Source organism: Cupressus sempervirens, chromosome 10, assembly GCF_028749045.1.
Source record: "Cupressus sempervirens isolate cs-2001-9-10 chromosome 10, ASM2874904v1, whole genome shotgun sequence".
In the NCBI taxonomy this organism is placed as follows: domain Eukaryota; kingdom Viridiplantae; phylum Streptophyta; class Pinopsida; order Cupressales; family Cupressaceae; genus Cupressus; species Cupressus sempervirens.
The window spans coordinates 120,849,380-120,865,838 of NC_143127.1; the positions used below are offsets into that span (position 1 = coordinate 120,849,380).

General features: G+C 35.7%; 1 protein-coding gene and 1 long non-coding RNA gene across 4 annotated transcripts in view; one reads left to right on the plus strand and one right to left on the minus strand.

Annotated features, from left to right (window-relative positions):
- Positions 1-250: 250 nt before the first annotated feature.
- Positions 251-16,459, minus strand: part of LOC149532896 (protein SUPPRESSOR OF GENE SILENCING 3 homolog) — a 34,137-nt gene continuing 17,928 nt past the window's right edge. The window contains exon 8 of the mRNA XM_089803272.1: positions 251-752. Coding sequence (XP_089659398.1) covers positions 515-752 — 238 coding nt within the window. The 3' untranslated portion in view covers positions 251-514. The remainder of the gene's footprint in view (positions 753-16,459) is intronic.
- Positions 14,381-16,459, plus strand: part of LOC149532897 (uncharacterized) — a 28,218-nt gene continuing 26,139 nt past the window's right edge. For 2 of the 3 annotated variants that reach the window (XR_016356727.1, XR_016356725.1), the window contains exons 1-2: positions 14,382-14,941; positions 15,106-15,168. This is a non-coding gene — a long non-coding RNA (uncharacterized LOC149532897). Of the gene's footprint in view, positions 15,169-16,459 lie in introns of all 3 variants that reach the window. The other variant, XR_016356726.1, reaches the window with a different exon arrangement.

Consider the following 16,459-nt stretch of genomic DNA (forward strand, 5'->3'; position numbering starts at 1 on the left):
CTAATTCATCATGAAGCTTTTTATATAATTATATTTTCCACGAATAATTCTCATTAAACAAACAGTCAAATGTTGCAAGGTTAATCATCTCAATTAATTTCCTTTCAACTAATGATGTCATATTGCAGGAGACTCCTAAACCAGAAGGAAACATACACCTAATTATAATGAAGCCACGCAAAAATCTATCTGGAATACGAGGAAAATAATTTCACAAACATTTCAAGACGATCCAAATATGCAAAGGCAATGAACTCAAAGCTTTCCAAATAGCAAGTTCCATACTATAAATCTGTTTCCGAGGAATGAACATCAAAATCTATCTCTCTTTTTAATTTCAAAATTTTCTTCAGCCCAATTATTTTGAGGCAAATAAGATGGAAAGATAACGCCAAAGGAAAAAAGATTACTTCTCCAGAAAAAGTTCCGAGACAAAAAAACTAGTCAATAGCATTCCGGCAAAAACCATTTAAGTCCGAAAACGTTCAGATAATTCTCCTGAGGCATTCCTGGATTAACCAGACATATTATTTGCCTCTTCTCTTTTCTTTGCATACTTCTCCATGAGTTCAATCCTTTCCTGCTCTAATTCCTTCTCAAATGCTACTTCCTCTTTCAGAAGCCTTAGTTTAAGTTCCCTCCGTTTTTGGTCATGGACTTTTATGAGTTCTTGCCGCTCACGTTCATAATCTGCAGTATCTTTTACACTGGTTTCGACAATTGTTGTATGCCTTGCAATCTCCTCGTTAATTCTGTAACAAGACACAAACCAAACATAGAAAACTTTAAATTTGATAACACAACATAAAAACTCCAGACTCTCTTGCAATCTCCTTATTAATTCTGTGACAAGACACAAACCAATCATAGGAAACTTAAATTTTGAATAGATAACATAAAAACTCCGAGTTTTGAAGCAAATTATAAACTTCTCTTGGTACATTGATGGCCATTACTGATGTTCGGTTAAAAGTGTCGAATATGTCTAAATTTTCAGCCCTTCATGGAATTATTTTTGAAATGGAAATTCAATCAAGTTAGTTTTATTTTTAATAAAGAAATGTTCTAGTATTATATTCCAAGGCAAGCTCTTCCTTGTGTTCGTGAATGTTTGATCTAACCATATAACAATGGTTTTCACGAAATCTTTAAAATGGAAATTCAGTAAGTTCAGTTCAATTTTAATAAAGAGAAGTGAAGAATTCGATGCCAAGTATGGTTTTTCCTTAAATTACTAGATGCTTGACCCAACCTTCTAAGAAAAAAATTCAATCTATTTCAGAAAAAATCATTAATGGAAGTACAGAGAACCTGGAACGCTTTGCCTCAGCTATTCATGAATACAATCGAGCATTAAAATTCATTATATTCATATTAATTTTAGTATAGAATTGTTACAAGAAAGCCCTTCCTATCTGTAAACTATAGCTTTACGCAAAATCATCAAACAAAATCAACCTTTCAAAAGATTAAAAAACCTCATAGATAGTACTTAAATCTTGAAGAAGAAAAAGGCCTTTCCATCCATTACTATAGCTTGGTCAAAAACATCATAAATGATAAAGAAATTATTTAAAATTATTAACATCACAAAAGTAATGAATTGAAAATTATTTACTCCTACACGGAATCAAGGATTTTATTATATCTCTTGCTACATTTTCTTTAGAAGCAAAATATAATCTCCTACTGATTTTTTTATATTTACACTGGATTTATGTGCCACCATTCATTTGACCAGGTATATGAACAAGAATGTGTAGAATATCAATATACTACTGAATTTCGCTCAAAATATCTTGCCCATTTATAAACAATGGGGAAATTCATTTGATTAACATAAAAAAGCAATTAACTGATCAATAATTTATTCACATGCAGAGTCTAAGCTAAAGCATTCAATCTCCCTATCTACATTTTCTTAAAAATCAACAAGAATGAATAAAAATTTAAAATATACAACAGCTGAACCTTCATTACCAAAGATCCCTAAGCAGTGGTTTAATTCTGCACCATATTTAGTAATTAAATGCCATACCTAGCCATGGTAAAACTTCCCTCCTAACGTCATATATCGTGTACCAAAGTCAAAATTGACTTTCATTTTCACACACAACTAATGACAATATTTTAACAGAAAAAAATTGGTGAAAAAATCGACAAGAATAGGAGGCAATATTAAGGCAAGAAAAATACTAATCAATACTGGTTTGATGCTAAAAGACTTCAAGCTGACTATAGCATCATCACTGAGTAAAGATACTGCCAAAGCAATTACGCACGGCTTTAATATACTCAATTAACACTCGTAAGGGTAAAATTGAAAAAAATGAGAAGAGTTGAAACCAGATATAGCATTTAAAAGGTTGACCACTGGAAAATTCAAAACCTTGATGACTGTATGGGATGCTATTTCCAGTAGGGGTGGTTCGGGGGCAAACACAGCTTGTATTAGATGGCAACAATTCACATCACTTTCTTTCTTTTACACCAAACTATCCTTTATTTTCAAAAGGCCATAAACTGAAATGAATATTTCCTGGTCGAAGTAGAACCAGAAGCATCTTTTCTCATGTAATATCCAAAAGCACATATTTCACTATATTTCAGGAGGTGTATCCAACTCTTGTGAATTAAGGTGTCTAACCTTAGCCATTCCTGATCTCGTACTTATCTGTTACCCCGGGTTTGTGGGATGGGGGCACAAAGGGACAAACAAACGGGGCACAGCAGGGGCCGGCTGTGGGGACTACAATAAAAAAAGGAATTTTTAAAAATATTTGAATACAAACAGGTAGAAAGCATGCTTATACACATTATAGAAACAGATAAGGTTCGTCTTAAATAATTTAAGTTGAGAGTTCAAATGAGAGTGTAAGTCATAGAAATTATCAAAATTCAAACATTTATTTTATGGGACAGCTCTGGGACGGGTTTCAGTTTCCGAGGAGTCACTGTTTCCAGGATGGGTCATGTTATGTCAGAAATGCATCCCCGGGTAAGATTGGTATTTATTTATTTAATTTTCTTAAATATAATTTACTGTGACATGGCATAGTGAGTTGTTTTCACATTGGGAGGGGACATGGAAGATGACATGAATGTATTTTGTCTTTATATAGGCCAGTGGGCATCCCATTGTGGTAGAGATATTTTGACATGCATTAGCATTTTAGGAACCTGAATAAGTCATTATTGTACGACAGATTCTAACAAATTCCTATCACAGGTTGGACAAGTTTAAAAGGCATCTTAGGTTGCAACAAGTTGTAAATGTTTTCATGTAATAGATTTTATGATGGATGTAAGGTGCATAAGAGTATCTGTCATAACTATTATTAGCAACAGACAATTGCCTAAGTTCAGAAGTATGTAACAAATTCGAAAATGACGTAAATGCCATCTGCATGGTTAAAGGTGGTTTTAAAAAATGCCACAAGGATTTGAAAGACCGCGTCTTTTGGATTTGACTATAAGCGACCTCAACTTTGTATTTCTGTATATATTTTGTCTTCTATTTGGATTGAGAGAAAGGAGTGAGGAAATTGTACTATGCTGTCAAATCTCAAGAAACCAAAAAAGACATACACAATCAAATCCTGAAACAAATATTTGCATTGTTCTATGCCATCAGATTTCCTCTAGAAGAACAAGATCTACATAGACTCCATGTAAAGGTTTAGAGCATACAGGTGTATTTGGAGGATCCATTGGAAGATTTACATTACCTTTTTTTATGGCAATGTTGTCATCACATCTTTTATGTTTCCAGATCTTGTCAAAATTCCTCCGCAAATTCTAATTTCCTGTAATTAGGCATTCAATTCATGTTTTGGAAGACATCTTTTTTCACTCGAGTTTGCAGGAGCCCCTCTTGACAATGCCCATATGCAATCTACATACCAGCTAGCATTGCACATGGTATTAGATGATAGGCATGAGACCATAGAGAAGTGTGTCTCGACTTGAATGAAAGCTCTGCTCTAGTTCATGAAACTGCATTCCATGCAAACTACTTCTTTTGCTTACCTTCCCATTTTCTCAATGGTAATTGAGAAGTCAAGTGCCCAAACCTCTAACGTTTTTAGCACTTGATATAGCTCAAGTCCTATTTTCTTGTTTTCCATCTAAATCTTGCTAATGAGGGTGAGGTTTTCCTTTCCCCCATAGACCAACTATTTTCAATCTCGTCTCCTCCCAAATGAAGTCATTCCGTTGCCCCTCAAAAGTAGGCAGCTTGTTTTGAACAAAAATCCCACGAACAAAAGGTTTCCAAAAAAAGAACTCATTTACCATTAAGGGTACTAGCTCTTTGCCCTTGACATCCCCCTCCAACTATTGCAGGTGGATCACAAAATTCAATACTCTTCAACAAGTACGCAACAAAGAAACAACAACAAATGCGAGAAAAAAAATGGCCTTTTTATTTGCACCGCAAATGCCGAATTACAGAATTCACAAGTACAATATGCTAACCCACATGAGCGCCTTCATTACAATAATCTGCAAGACAAGCTGCGAACTACCACCTAGAGTTGTTCTAGATAATGTTCGGGTCTTTCTTAAATAGGCAATTTTATGCTGCTCGGAAAGGTTTTAGATGCTCAAACTTAATACCTAGGGCTGACAGACCCTAACAATACATATAGAGTTGGCTAAATACATCTTTGACAAATTATTTTAGAAATTTCGGTAGCCCAACTTCGGAAGGCCATAACTCTCGAACTGTTGCTCCGATTGGCTATTATAACCACTTTTCGAAAACGCCAGCTTCTGATATACCGCAAGTGCCCTTCCATTGAGTTTTCAGACCTCATTCGGGCACTCTAAGGCCTCCAACGGTGAGCCTGAAGATTCTCTCTGATAGTTGGAGCAATGAGATTTTAATGGTAGGTTTATAATTCCAAAATGAAACTTCATGTAGAAAATGAGAACATTCCGAGCTCATATGACAAGCTTACTAAAAATAGCAAGTTCCCATAAATAGTAACCACCCTATCCACTAGTCCTTATTTAAATATAAAATATTGGAAAGAAAATATTTTTGGGTGATACAAGATGGCTCTTACACCCAAGATGCTCCTACATCAGACACTCGGGGTAATTTGAGAAGTGACTCCGTCATGTCTCAAGTGTTCAGAGGAAAACCAAGATGGTTAACCTCCTCCCTGGCTAGCCATGATGAATAGTCTACTGGCCTCCCTGTCCATTTGATCAGATATTCCTCATAAGTTTTGTTCCTTGTACTTTTGCCAACACAACTGTCTAGTATCTCCTCAATCTCCTTTGTAGCCGAATTAGCTACTGGAATACTCCACTACTCTTTTGCAACTTCATCTCCATCACCTCTTTCATAATACTCTGTCAAATCTAAAATGTTAAATACTGGTGAAATATTCAATTCAGTAGGCAACTCCACTTCATAAGCATTTCCAGAATCATGTCTTTTCACTATCTTGCACATTCCAAACTTCTTCATCTTCAGCTTATTATATGTGCCCACTGGAAAACGCTCCTTCCTCAAATGAACCATGACTTCATCTCCAATCTGAAATTCCTTATACCTCCTTTTCACATCAGCCTTAGCTTTGTACTAGGTCTATGACATTGTCATGATGACTTCATCTCCAATCTGAAATTCCTTATACCTCCTTTTCACATCAGCCTTAGCTTTGTACTAGGTCTATGACATTGTCATGATGACATGTACTAGTGTGCATGTGTGTATGGACAATACGATGCAAGTTATACTATGTTTAACAGTGCAGAACAAAGCATAGCAGTAAATAAAGTTGTACAACTTTAGGAATTATTTTGGTTACAAAATAATTACTAAGTTATGTTGAGCCGACTATATGAATACTATTCCATAAGTTATTTTATATTATGTCAAGCGTGTGAAGACATGAAGGCCGACAGTGCAGAGTTTTGAGAATGTGCAAGGTATAAGTAAAGATCTTATCTTGCGCAGATAATGGGGAAGTTGCGTAGTTAGATGTAACATGTGAACTATTGTGAGAACTATCTGCAAGCCTTATGTGATGCGAAATCTGATGTAAGATCAGAGGAAGTGCGAGTTATAGCAGCAAAACAAAGTACTCTATGTATACTTATCTTGTGAAGGAACTGAATTGTATAATTGCATGTTAGGGCAGTCGGCTTTGTGTGCATACATTGTAATTGATCTAGCAACCCCTAACAAGGTTGTAGCAACTCCTAACAGGGTTGAGGCTTCTAACAAGGTCTAGTCCTCTAACAAGGACTCGAGACACTATATGTACTTCATAGACTCTTAACAGGGTCAATATCCTTAACAGGATCCTTTTGTTTAGTGACTCATCTAGTGGGTATCATCCCCACCAGGGTTTTCCCTTGGCCAAGGTTTCCCTAGTTAACAAATAATGGTGTTATGAGTTCTCTATGTGCACGATTATATTTACTATTCAACATTGTTGGTTTACTTTCATATGCAAGTTATAAAGTAATTAACAATATTCAATTGTGGGCAAAAGTTTGTAATATACTGATTCACCCCGCCCTCCCTCTTAGTATTATCTATTTTTAACAATTGGTATCAGAGCCAATTACTTTGATAAGGCTTAACAACTTAAGTATGATCCCAGTGAATATGGAACAATTGAAGAAGAATCTTGAAGAAGCTCTTGAATAGATTGATCTTCTTACTGAAGAGAGAGATGACTTGGACATATATAAAGATGCAGAAGTCTACATTGGCAAACAGAAAGATGAGATTGATGAGCTCAAATCTAGCAAGGAACCATTTGTGCAGACTAGTGACAATGATGATATAGAAAACCTTAAAAAGGAGAATGAGATTTTGAAACATGAATTGAAAATTGTTGAATTAAAGTTGAGTCTCAAGCCTTGTGGTAATAAGAGTGATCCTGATCTGAAATTTGAGAATGCAGACCTTAGATCCCAGTTGAGTCAAGTGACATCTGAATTAGATTCTATTAAGACAAAGCATGCAAAGTTGGAAAATACAATATCATTGTGAAAGGAGAATTGACACAAGCAAAACAACAATTAGAAAAACTTTATACAAGTTCTGAGAAAATTGATTAATAGATATTTCATCAAAGACCTTATGATAAGACAGGCCTTGGATATCTTCTTGCAGAGAAGTCAGCAAAGAAAGATGAGAGTAGGACAGAACCAGATCCAATAGTAGAAATTCCTAAATAAAAGTTTAAATGGTTTGATGAACTTGAGAGGATTGAACTGACAAAGAAATCTATTGAACCTAGAATAACAAAGCAAGTTGAAGAACTTAAGCAAGATGATTCATCCAAAGAAGTAAGACATGAATTCAGAGGTAGATGCTATACATGTAATGGAGTAGGACACATGAAGAGAGATTGTAGAGGTAAGTCTTTCAAACCTATTATTAATTTCTATTGTTATAATTGTCATGGTTATGGACATAAGGTAGTAGAATGTAAGAAACCTATGTTTGTTGATAATAATGAGAATAGTAGAATGTTTAGGAATACTAATCCTGCAGGTAATAGAAGAAGTAGATCTCATAGCAGATCTAATGATGGAGAAAAACCTAATGGTGAAAGAAAGCAGTTTGTTTGTTACAAATGTAACAACCTTGGACACATTGCAAGAAATTGCAGAGCACCTATAAGTCAAAATGGAAGCAATTAGAGGAATAATGCACTTGTATGTCAGTTATGCATTAACTTTGGACGCATAGCAAGATTTTGTAGAATGGACAGAAGGAATTTCAATAGAAACCCTAATCATAGAAGGAAGAACAACAGGAATGAAAATGGAAGTATCAATAGTCAAAAGGAAGTAGAAGCAGTCAAAGAACATGTTGCAGAATTCAAAGAAGCATTTGTGAAGGCTAGTAATCCAAAGAGTTCACATACAGTATCTGAAGAGAAATTCTTTGATGCATCTGATGGAAAGATGAAGTCACAGATTGTCTCTGACCCAAACTATCTGAATTGAGCTACTACAGTAGTAGTAGAGCATCAATGGTCACAACAGATGTTAGAGAGTGAGTTAGAGATTGCATAGTTAACAGAAGGTAGAAGACATAAAGAGAAGGCTATGGTTCAGTGAGCAAGTCTTAATTTGATCACAGTAAACGAGAATTGTAAGATCAAGGTTACTGGTAAACAGAGACAGTATTTTGAGTTTGTGGTAGATACACATTTAATGGGCAATCCATTTTGAAATAATATAAGGATCGCGAACAAGATTTGATGTACCATTTGTTCATGCAAAGTGTCTTGGGCGAGAATTGAAGAGCGATTTGACAGCAATTGAAGTGCGAAGCAAGCTTGTGAAGCCGAAAAGTTGCAAAAACCTTTAAAACGCGAAATTGAGGTATTTTACGGAGTATTGAATCTAGTATCTTGAAAGTATTTTACAGTTTTAAAAGAATGGCGAGTCAAAGAGTGTATGATGTTAGTGATAGACCAAGATATGAGTTCAAGAAACATCCATTTGTTTCGTTATTAGATGATCCTGTAGGTGCATTTTCGCAAGTTCCAAAAAACGTGTTACATGTGGAAGACATAAGGAATTACATACATTGCAAAATTGAGAGCATAGGTGATGAGGAAATTCACAAGGATTTAGGCAAAATATGCAACAGTAACTTAACCTTGAAGTCTGAGTATGCACACATTGAAGAATTAAATTTGGTGAAGTATATGTTCTACACGGAATTTGATAATCATGAGTGGACCCAAATTATTTTAAGCAAAATACATGATGATATATTCTGGTTGGGTGATGCGTAGATTGTCATTGACAATAACCTGATCTACAAGGTCATAAGATTTAGCAATGAAGGTTGTAATCCTATTAATGAGAAAAGTGTCAAAAAATTAGTGGAGACTAACTTGAAAACCAAGTTTGACGGAAGAAATATGAGACTCGATCCTATTCAAGATAAAGGAATTAAGTTGTTAGCTAAGATTTTGGGCTACAAATTTAACCATGGATCAAGGGTTAACTCTAACTCTATACTAGCAGGATTTCTTCATACAGCGTATGTGATGGCTATTGAAAGGAGGAAAGTGAATTTATGCGAGGTTATCAGATTGCAACTATTGGATAATATTGCAAAAATAAAGAAAACTAGGAGCGTAGTGTTTAGATTTGAGTCCCTACTGACTCATTTGTTCTTTTATGCTACAAGGAAGTTTCTAGGTGTAATAAATTGGGATAGCAGCGAGTGTGCAATGAAGATGATAACTCAATGCTACAGATCCAAACCTGAGAATGTCAGAGACATTGACATTGACAAAATAATGAAGATTTTTCAGTCTGAAATGAAACTAAGGTGTAGGATACCTCCCTCTATGGTGGAGAAATACAAGGATGATTTGTGCTTCATGGTGGAAATTGATAACACCTGCATGGAAGCAGTAATACCTAGAGTGAAGTTCATTGAGCCTATGGGTTATGAGATGAGCACAATGTTAATAAAAGGGTATTCGTGGATTATACTTGAGTCTGAGCAAGACACAAAATGCTCTAGATGGGGTACATATGATGAAAGATTGAGAATAGTGGAATCTAAACTCCATAGCAAAGAAAGCAAGAAGAAAATAGATTCCATCCTTAAGGAATCTAGCATGTCAAGGCAAGAATTCAATGAGCTAAACGGAGTTGCGCTGGAAATGGAGGCCAGTGGGCAGACATAAATATTAGCTGCAACACCCATTGCGGTAGCACGATCCTTAGAAGTAGTAACTGTGGCACAACCATTTCCACAAGCTCCAATTGCACCATATGCAGCAGTTGCACAAGTGCAACCAGTAAGAGCAAGCTTTGAACAAGCAAAGAGTGAACAAGCAAAGAGGTAGACAGAGGTGGAAGCACTTACTGCACAAAGGAAGTCAGTGAGACTAGTGAAGGTGAAGACAAAATCTGCACCTCAAGCAAAGAGAAGAGTCAAACAAACCTCTAGCTTACCAGGAAAGACAAGAAAAACCATGCAAGTGAGCAATTCTGAAAGCTCAGAAAATGACACTGAAGATAGAGTTGTTCAGCAGGATGCGCAGGAAGCTAAGACAGTTACAGGGAAAAAGGCATGGAAAGCTAAGATAGAAAATCTGAACATGCAGATTATTAATGATGATAATTTTGTATAGTTAAATAAGTTTTATAGTATGTATGGTAGTATGGATAGAAGGCAATTAGAAAATGCCATAATAAAAAATATGATTTCGAGGAATAAGAGATTGGATAGCATTTAGAATGAAATTTCTGAAGACCTATACAATAGGTTGATCAATAGGAGGAGAAGAGTTGTACAAGAAGACTTGAATATGAGGATCGCATCCATAAACAAGTTATGTGATGTTGGATCTAAAGAAGAATCTAACAAGATTTTGAAGGGTATTGAGCCCTTGCTGAGGAACAAAAGAAGAGCAATTCTTCTGATGGGAGGCAATTATGAAGAGGTTAGGCAAGAAACAGAAGAGGCAATAGTAAAATATATGTTCTCAGTGCCTAACGAAAGTGCGCAAGCCAAAGATGACAGTCCAATGTATGTGGAAGTTCCTACACCTTCCAGGGCAAATGAAGAAGCAGAGGAGACACAACAAGCATTATGCCCACCTCATATTGTTATGGGTGTTGAATCCATGCAAGTGGATAGTACGCGCATAACTGTAAACATCAAGGAGAACCCATTTGCAGGGTATGGAACAAACATTGTTGGCAATATCAATAATATCACTGATTATTCCAGTTCTGATGATGAGGAAGAAGAGAAAAGGAAGAATAGGAAAAGAGGGAACATGAAGAAGAAGAAGAAGAAAAAGAGAGGAAGAAGAAAAGAAAAAGAAAGAAGAGGAGAAGAGGAAGAAAGAAGAAGAGGAAAAGAAAGAGAAAGAAGAAGAGGAAAAGAAGAAGAAAGAAGAAGAAGAAGAAAGGAAAAAGAAAGAAGAAGATGCAAAGAAAGAAGCTGAGGATAAAAAGAGTGCAGAGGAACAAAAGATAAAGGCTACTATACTTTCAGTAGTACCAGCAGCAGGAACATCAACAGCAGCATCTATACCAGATGATGATGAAGATCAAAAAGAACTAATGGGCACCTTGAGCAAGTTATTCGAGAAGAATAAGAATGTTAAGTCTTTAGAGAAGACTCTTGCTGAAGTCTTGGAGCACATGTAGAAGATAGTTTCCACAATTGTTGCAAATCCAAACTTGCAAATTAAGGCAAAAGAGTTGGTGAAAACTTTTGATGGACAATTCACAACATTGGCTGAAGTAGCAGCAGTACATGCACAGAATAATCATGATGCAGCCCTACTTAATACAATGTGTGCTAATGTGCGCAATGATTTGAAGGCACTTGATGGAAACATCAAGGAACTCAAGAAATGTGTGACTGAAGGTAAGAAGTTGTATGGACAATGCGTAATGCCTTACACTTACTTATCACATTTTGATGCAAAGATCAATAGTCATATGAGTGAGCTTCAAACACTCACTACAAGATTGCAACAACTAGAGGTCAAAATTGAAGATTCTGAGAGTGAGAATGAGAAGATTCACAATGTTGTCAGAGACATTGAATTTGATAAAGAAAAGCTAATAAGGAGATTCTTTGTTCTCAGAGAATATCTAACACCCAAGATTGTAATTTTGTAGAGGCAATTAGAGGAATGTCTTTCAGCAAAGAATTCCTATGAAAAATTCCCGTTTATTGACTTGAGCTTAGTTCAAGTAGTATCCTATGTACTTTGCGCACTCATCAGTATATTAGATACATTCAAAGGTGACTGGCAGAAGGACCTTGACAGACTGAAGATTGATTTTGCAGACTGCATATCCAGAATGACAAGCTGAGTAGCAACAGGCATCAAGTTTTGTGATGGAGTTTTTGACACGTTTGCCATTGATGTCAAAGGGGGCGTATTGTAATAAGAAAATTGTATAGATGTAGATGTACATGTAAGGGGGAGCTTATGTATGTATCAATGTAGAGGAGTGATAAGGAATGTAATGATCTATCAAAACATGAATAAATTGTTATGTTTTCAAGGCAAATTTTCGTGTAGATATTTTATTTGTTTTTGTTATGTATGACATCATTTTGGGACTTAGCCAATTTTCCCAAATGTTGCCATCAATGCCAAAGGGGGAGATTGTTGGCAATATGGTCAGTTAGATGCCTTGTTGGTTTTCATTTATGGCAACATATACTCAACATTTCATTTATGCATTTAGAGACAAAAAATTTGTCAAGTGCTAGACAGTTTGGAGCAGTACAGAGTACAGATCTTAATGGTACAAAAGTTTCGTAGATAGTTAGCTTATGCGCAATTGAGAAAGGTCTGTGACATTGTCATGATGATGTGTACCAATGCACATGTGTGTACGGACAATATGACACAAGTTATTCTATGTTTAACAGTGCAAAACAAAGTATAGCAATAAACAAAGTTGTAAGACTTTAGGAATTGTTTTGGTTACAAAATAATTACTAAGTTATATTGAGCCGACTGTATGGATACTATTCCATAAGTTATTTTATATAATGTCAAGCATGTGAAGACATGAAGGCCGACAGTGCAAAGTTTTGAGAATGTGCAAGGTATAAGTAAAGATCTTATCTTGCATAGATAATGGGGAAGTTGTGTGGTTAGATGTAACATGCGAACTATTGTGAGAACTATTTGAGAGCCTTATGTGATGCGAAATCTGATGTAAGATTAGAGGAAGTGCGAGTTACAACAGCAAAGCAAAGTATTGTATGTATACTTATCTTGTAAAGGAACTGAATTGTATAATTGCATGTTAAGGCAGTAGGCTCTTCTTGGATACATTGTAACCGCTAACAAAGTTGTAGCAACTCCTAACAGGGTTGAGGCTTCTAAGAAGGCCTAGTCCTCTAACAAGGACTCAAGACACTATATGTACTTCATAGACTCCTAACAAGGTCAATATCCTTAACAAGATCCTTCTGTTTAGTGAATCATCTAGTGGGTATCATCCCCACCGAGGTTTTCCCTTGGCTAGGATTTCCCTAGTTAACAAATAATGGTGTTATGAATTCTCTATGTGCATGGTGATATTTACTGTTCAGCATTGTTGATTTACTTTCATATGCAAGTTATAAAGTAATTAACAATATTCAATTGTGGGCAAAAGTTTGTAATATATTGATTCAACCCCCCCCCCCCCCCCCCCCCCCCGGTATTATCTATTTCTAACAGATGGAGCTAGAATCTTTGGTTGGGAACATCCCAACTAAACTTCAGGAGTATGAAGTGTCCCTTAAAAAATTGATAAAGGATAGTGAAACGGGAATGTAGGGTGTTACTTCATCCATCTTGATTGCTATTGCTTCTATTGGGACAGTGTCTTCGGATGAAGCTAATTCGACGGATCATGCTCCGCTGCTGGTTGGTGGTCCGAGTAGAAGAACCAAACAAAGTACCAAAAAAACGGACCTCCAGCTTCCTGTGAAGAAAATTCAAGACTTTCTCAGCGAGGTCACCGTCCTTGGCACTTCTATTACTAGTGCTATTAAAGATCTAGTTAAAGTTCTTTCTAGTATTCTGGTCTTTGTTTTTGTTGAATCATGTTGGTCCCTGTAAAACCAGCTTGACTTGGTTGTTGGTCCCTGTAAAACTAGCCTTTGAATTCTACTGTGATACTCTGGGTTGCTGGTCCCTATAAAACCAGTTCTTGACTTTGTTTCTTTTTTGTATGGGATTTTGGGTCCTCTTCAAACCTACTTTTACCTAATCAAAACATTCTTTTCATAGAATTTGATCTGTTTTTCTACATTTCCACTAAATAAAAAATAATGATTAGAAAGTATTAACATTTTAATTAAAAATTCATTAGCTTAAATATTTAAATTATTGAAAAAATAATATTTGTAAATTTTAGATTTACTTTAAATATATTTCATATTATTATAAAATTATTTCTTACTTCTACAATATAGTTTAAATGATATTCGTAAAAGTTAATGCTTTATAATATTATAATATTTTTGAATTGGAGGAATACAAGATGAATTGCATTCTTTTCAATAAGTAAATAAACTTTCTACATCAATGATTTAATTTATAAGAGGGAGAAAACAAGACGATTGAACTGACCTAAATTTTTTATTTTTAAATAAAAATAGCTTATAGGGTTAAAGTTAATAAGATTGAAGTTAGGTTTCAAAATATAGGTAGTTTTACTCGGTTTCCTTTATTAAAATTCCAATTAAAAGATTTGTTTGTCGTACCCAATTACTAGTGTATAAACAAAAGGGCAGATTTGTTAGTTCGAACAATCAATTTATAATTGGGGAAAAACCAGTTATTATTATTAATTATTTAAAATTACAATAGCCACTAATAATAGTTTAAAGCTATTAAATCTAAACAAATAACGTAGATTTGATAGTACGAGCACTGGAGTTCCGGTTCTGACTCTGCGAAAGCTTCATCGTGCAAGATTCGCTTCGCTGCCTCAACAACATGAACTTGAGCGTTTCATTCCCTACACCCCGCTAAGGCCTTTTCTGGGCATCATGTCCATGCTGACAACTTCCCCTTACGTGGAAGCAGTCATGGTAGAACATTGACAGCAAACACTATTTAGCTCCTTATTTCTGTCATTCTGGCGCTCCTTTGGTTTGGACGGTTACTATCGGTGGGGTCTGCTTTATCTCTTGTTAAATTAGTTATATGCGGCCAGATGTTTCGCTTGCACTGCCTATGCTAGTAGCAGTCATAATAGCATTTGATTCCTTCTATTTTCTATCGGGACAATTATCTTTCGGGGAATGGTATTCATTTTCAAGTACAAGCTGAAATGCGCTTAGAATATTTTGGCAACAAGACGATAGTGGAGCATTATTTCTGCTGGTCTGATACGCAAGACGGTCGAGAAGTGAAAATTTCGAAGTGTTTGAACTGATTATGACTGGCTACAGGTCAGTGAGCTGTGCTTTCAATATTGGAACCTATATTTGCTGTTAAACCATCATATACTTCCAAATGACTGCTATTTCATATTTTAATTGCTGATGTTGTGAGTTTCCTGGGTGTGTGGGGGCTCCTGGTACTGGCTGCCTTTCACTGGATATACTCCCCACAGCATCATTTGGTGTAATCAAGAGGGTATGCTCGCCAAGAAAGTTGAGAAGAGTTGCAGGTGATGGTATGTTTATTTGGTTTTGATTAAGGAAGCTGTAACATTTGCATGGCCTTCCATAGTATTTATTTACAATAATTAATAATCAAATATATAACACAATGTTTAAAGTTGGTTAGAAAATTCAAGATTGCGTACAAGTTCCTAACAAAAAGGCTCATTTATTCTTTCTATTTTTCAGCTTAGATGAGCTGCAAAATATGAGAGATATTGAGATGCTATTTTTTGGAGTTAAGAAAGAGGTTAAAGGGCTTCCTTGACTGAAATGGCATTCGCACACTTTAGATAGAATATTAGAATTGAAGATCCTATCCTTGCAAGAAACTAAATGATCTGACTAGACTAGCCCCGTGGTAAGTTCTAATTCAACACTAACTAATAATATGCCAATGCACCCACCAAATCAGTCCTGTTTCTGTAGTGGAAAAGGAATGGGTTCTTCAGCTTTGCCAAAATAAGTGCAAATCCAATGTTCGGGATCTACTGGAAAGACTAGATGATAATTTTTTAGAAATTGGGAGTTCTTTTGCTTACACTGGATTAAGTGTTCAATCCTTTTCTAATGTTAATTTTGAGTCAAAATAAGACGGTGCAGCCCGCATATCTAACTTTATGTATTTGTTGTGTGAGAACAGACACCCTTGCTTGGGTCAAATCTCTCTCTTGCAAGGCTTATTTTAGGGAACAAATAGAAGATAAAAGGACAATTCCAGAGATTTATGGTGCAAGGCAAGGCTGTTTGCTAGAAGGTTACCCTTGGAAAAAATGTAACTTCTCATGACGATAAATTAGAGCTCAATATTATTGACTCCACAAATAAAACCTTCCACTCCGAGTCAGCAGTTAGGACTCAAGTTTAGGCACAATGGTACCCAAAAACTTGAGGTGGGCAGAGCGTGGGGGAGTTGGATATCAAATAAATTAATATATAGATATCACAAATAAAACCTTTCACTCTGAGGCAAGGCCGGCAAGAGCCTACAACACAATGGTAACTTGTGAGCCTCTCAATCTTGGGAAGTCTGGGGTTTGAGTCTACTCAAGATCAACACATAATAATAATTAATCTCAACAAATAATAATAAGTAAATAATAAATAAGCTAAGCTTTGGCCAATTACCTAACAAAAAAACTTTCACTAAGTCATCAGTTAGGGCTTACGTTCAGGCACAGAAAACACCTTGAGGTGGGCAGAGTGCGCGGGAGTTGGATAAGTTTCAGCTGTGTCTACTATATCGAAAAAAAATATAGATATCACAAATATATGCTTGTTTTCCTGTAAATGGTAAGAACAAGA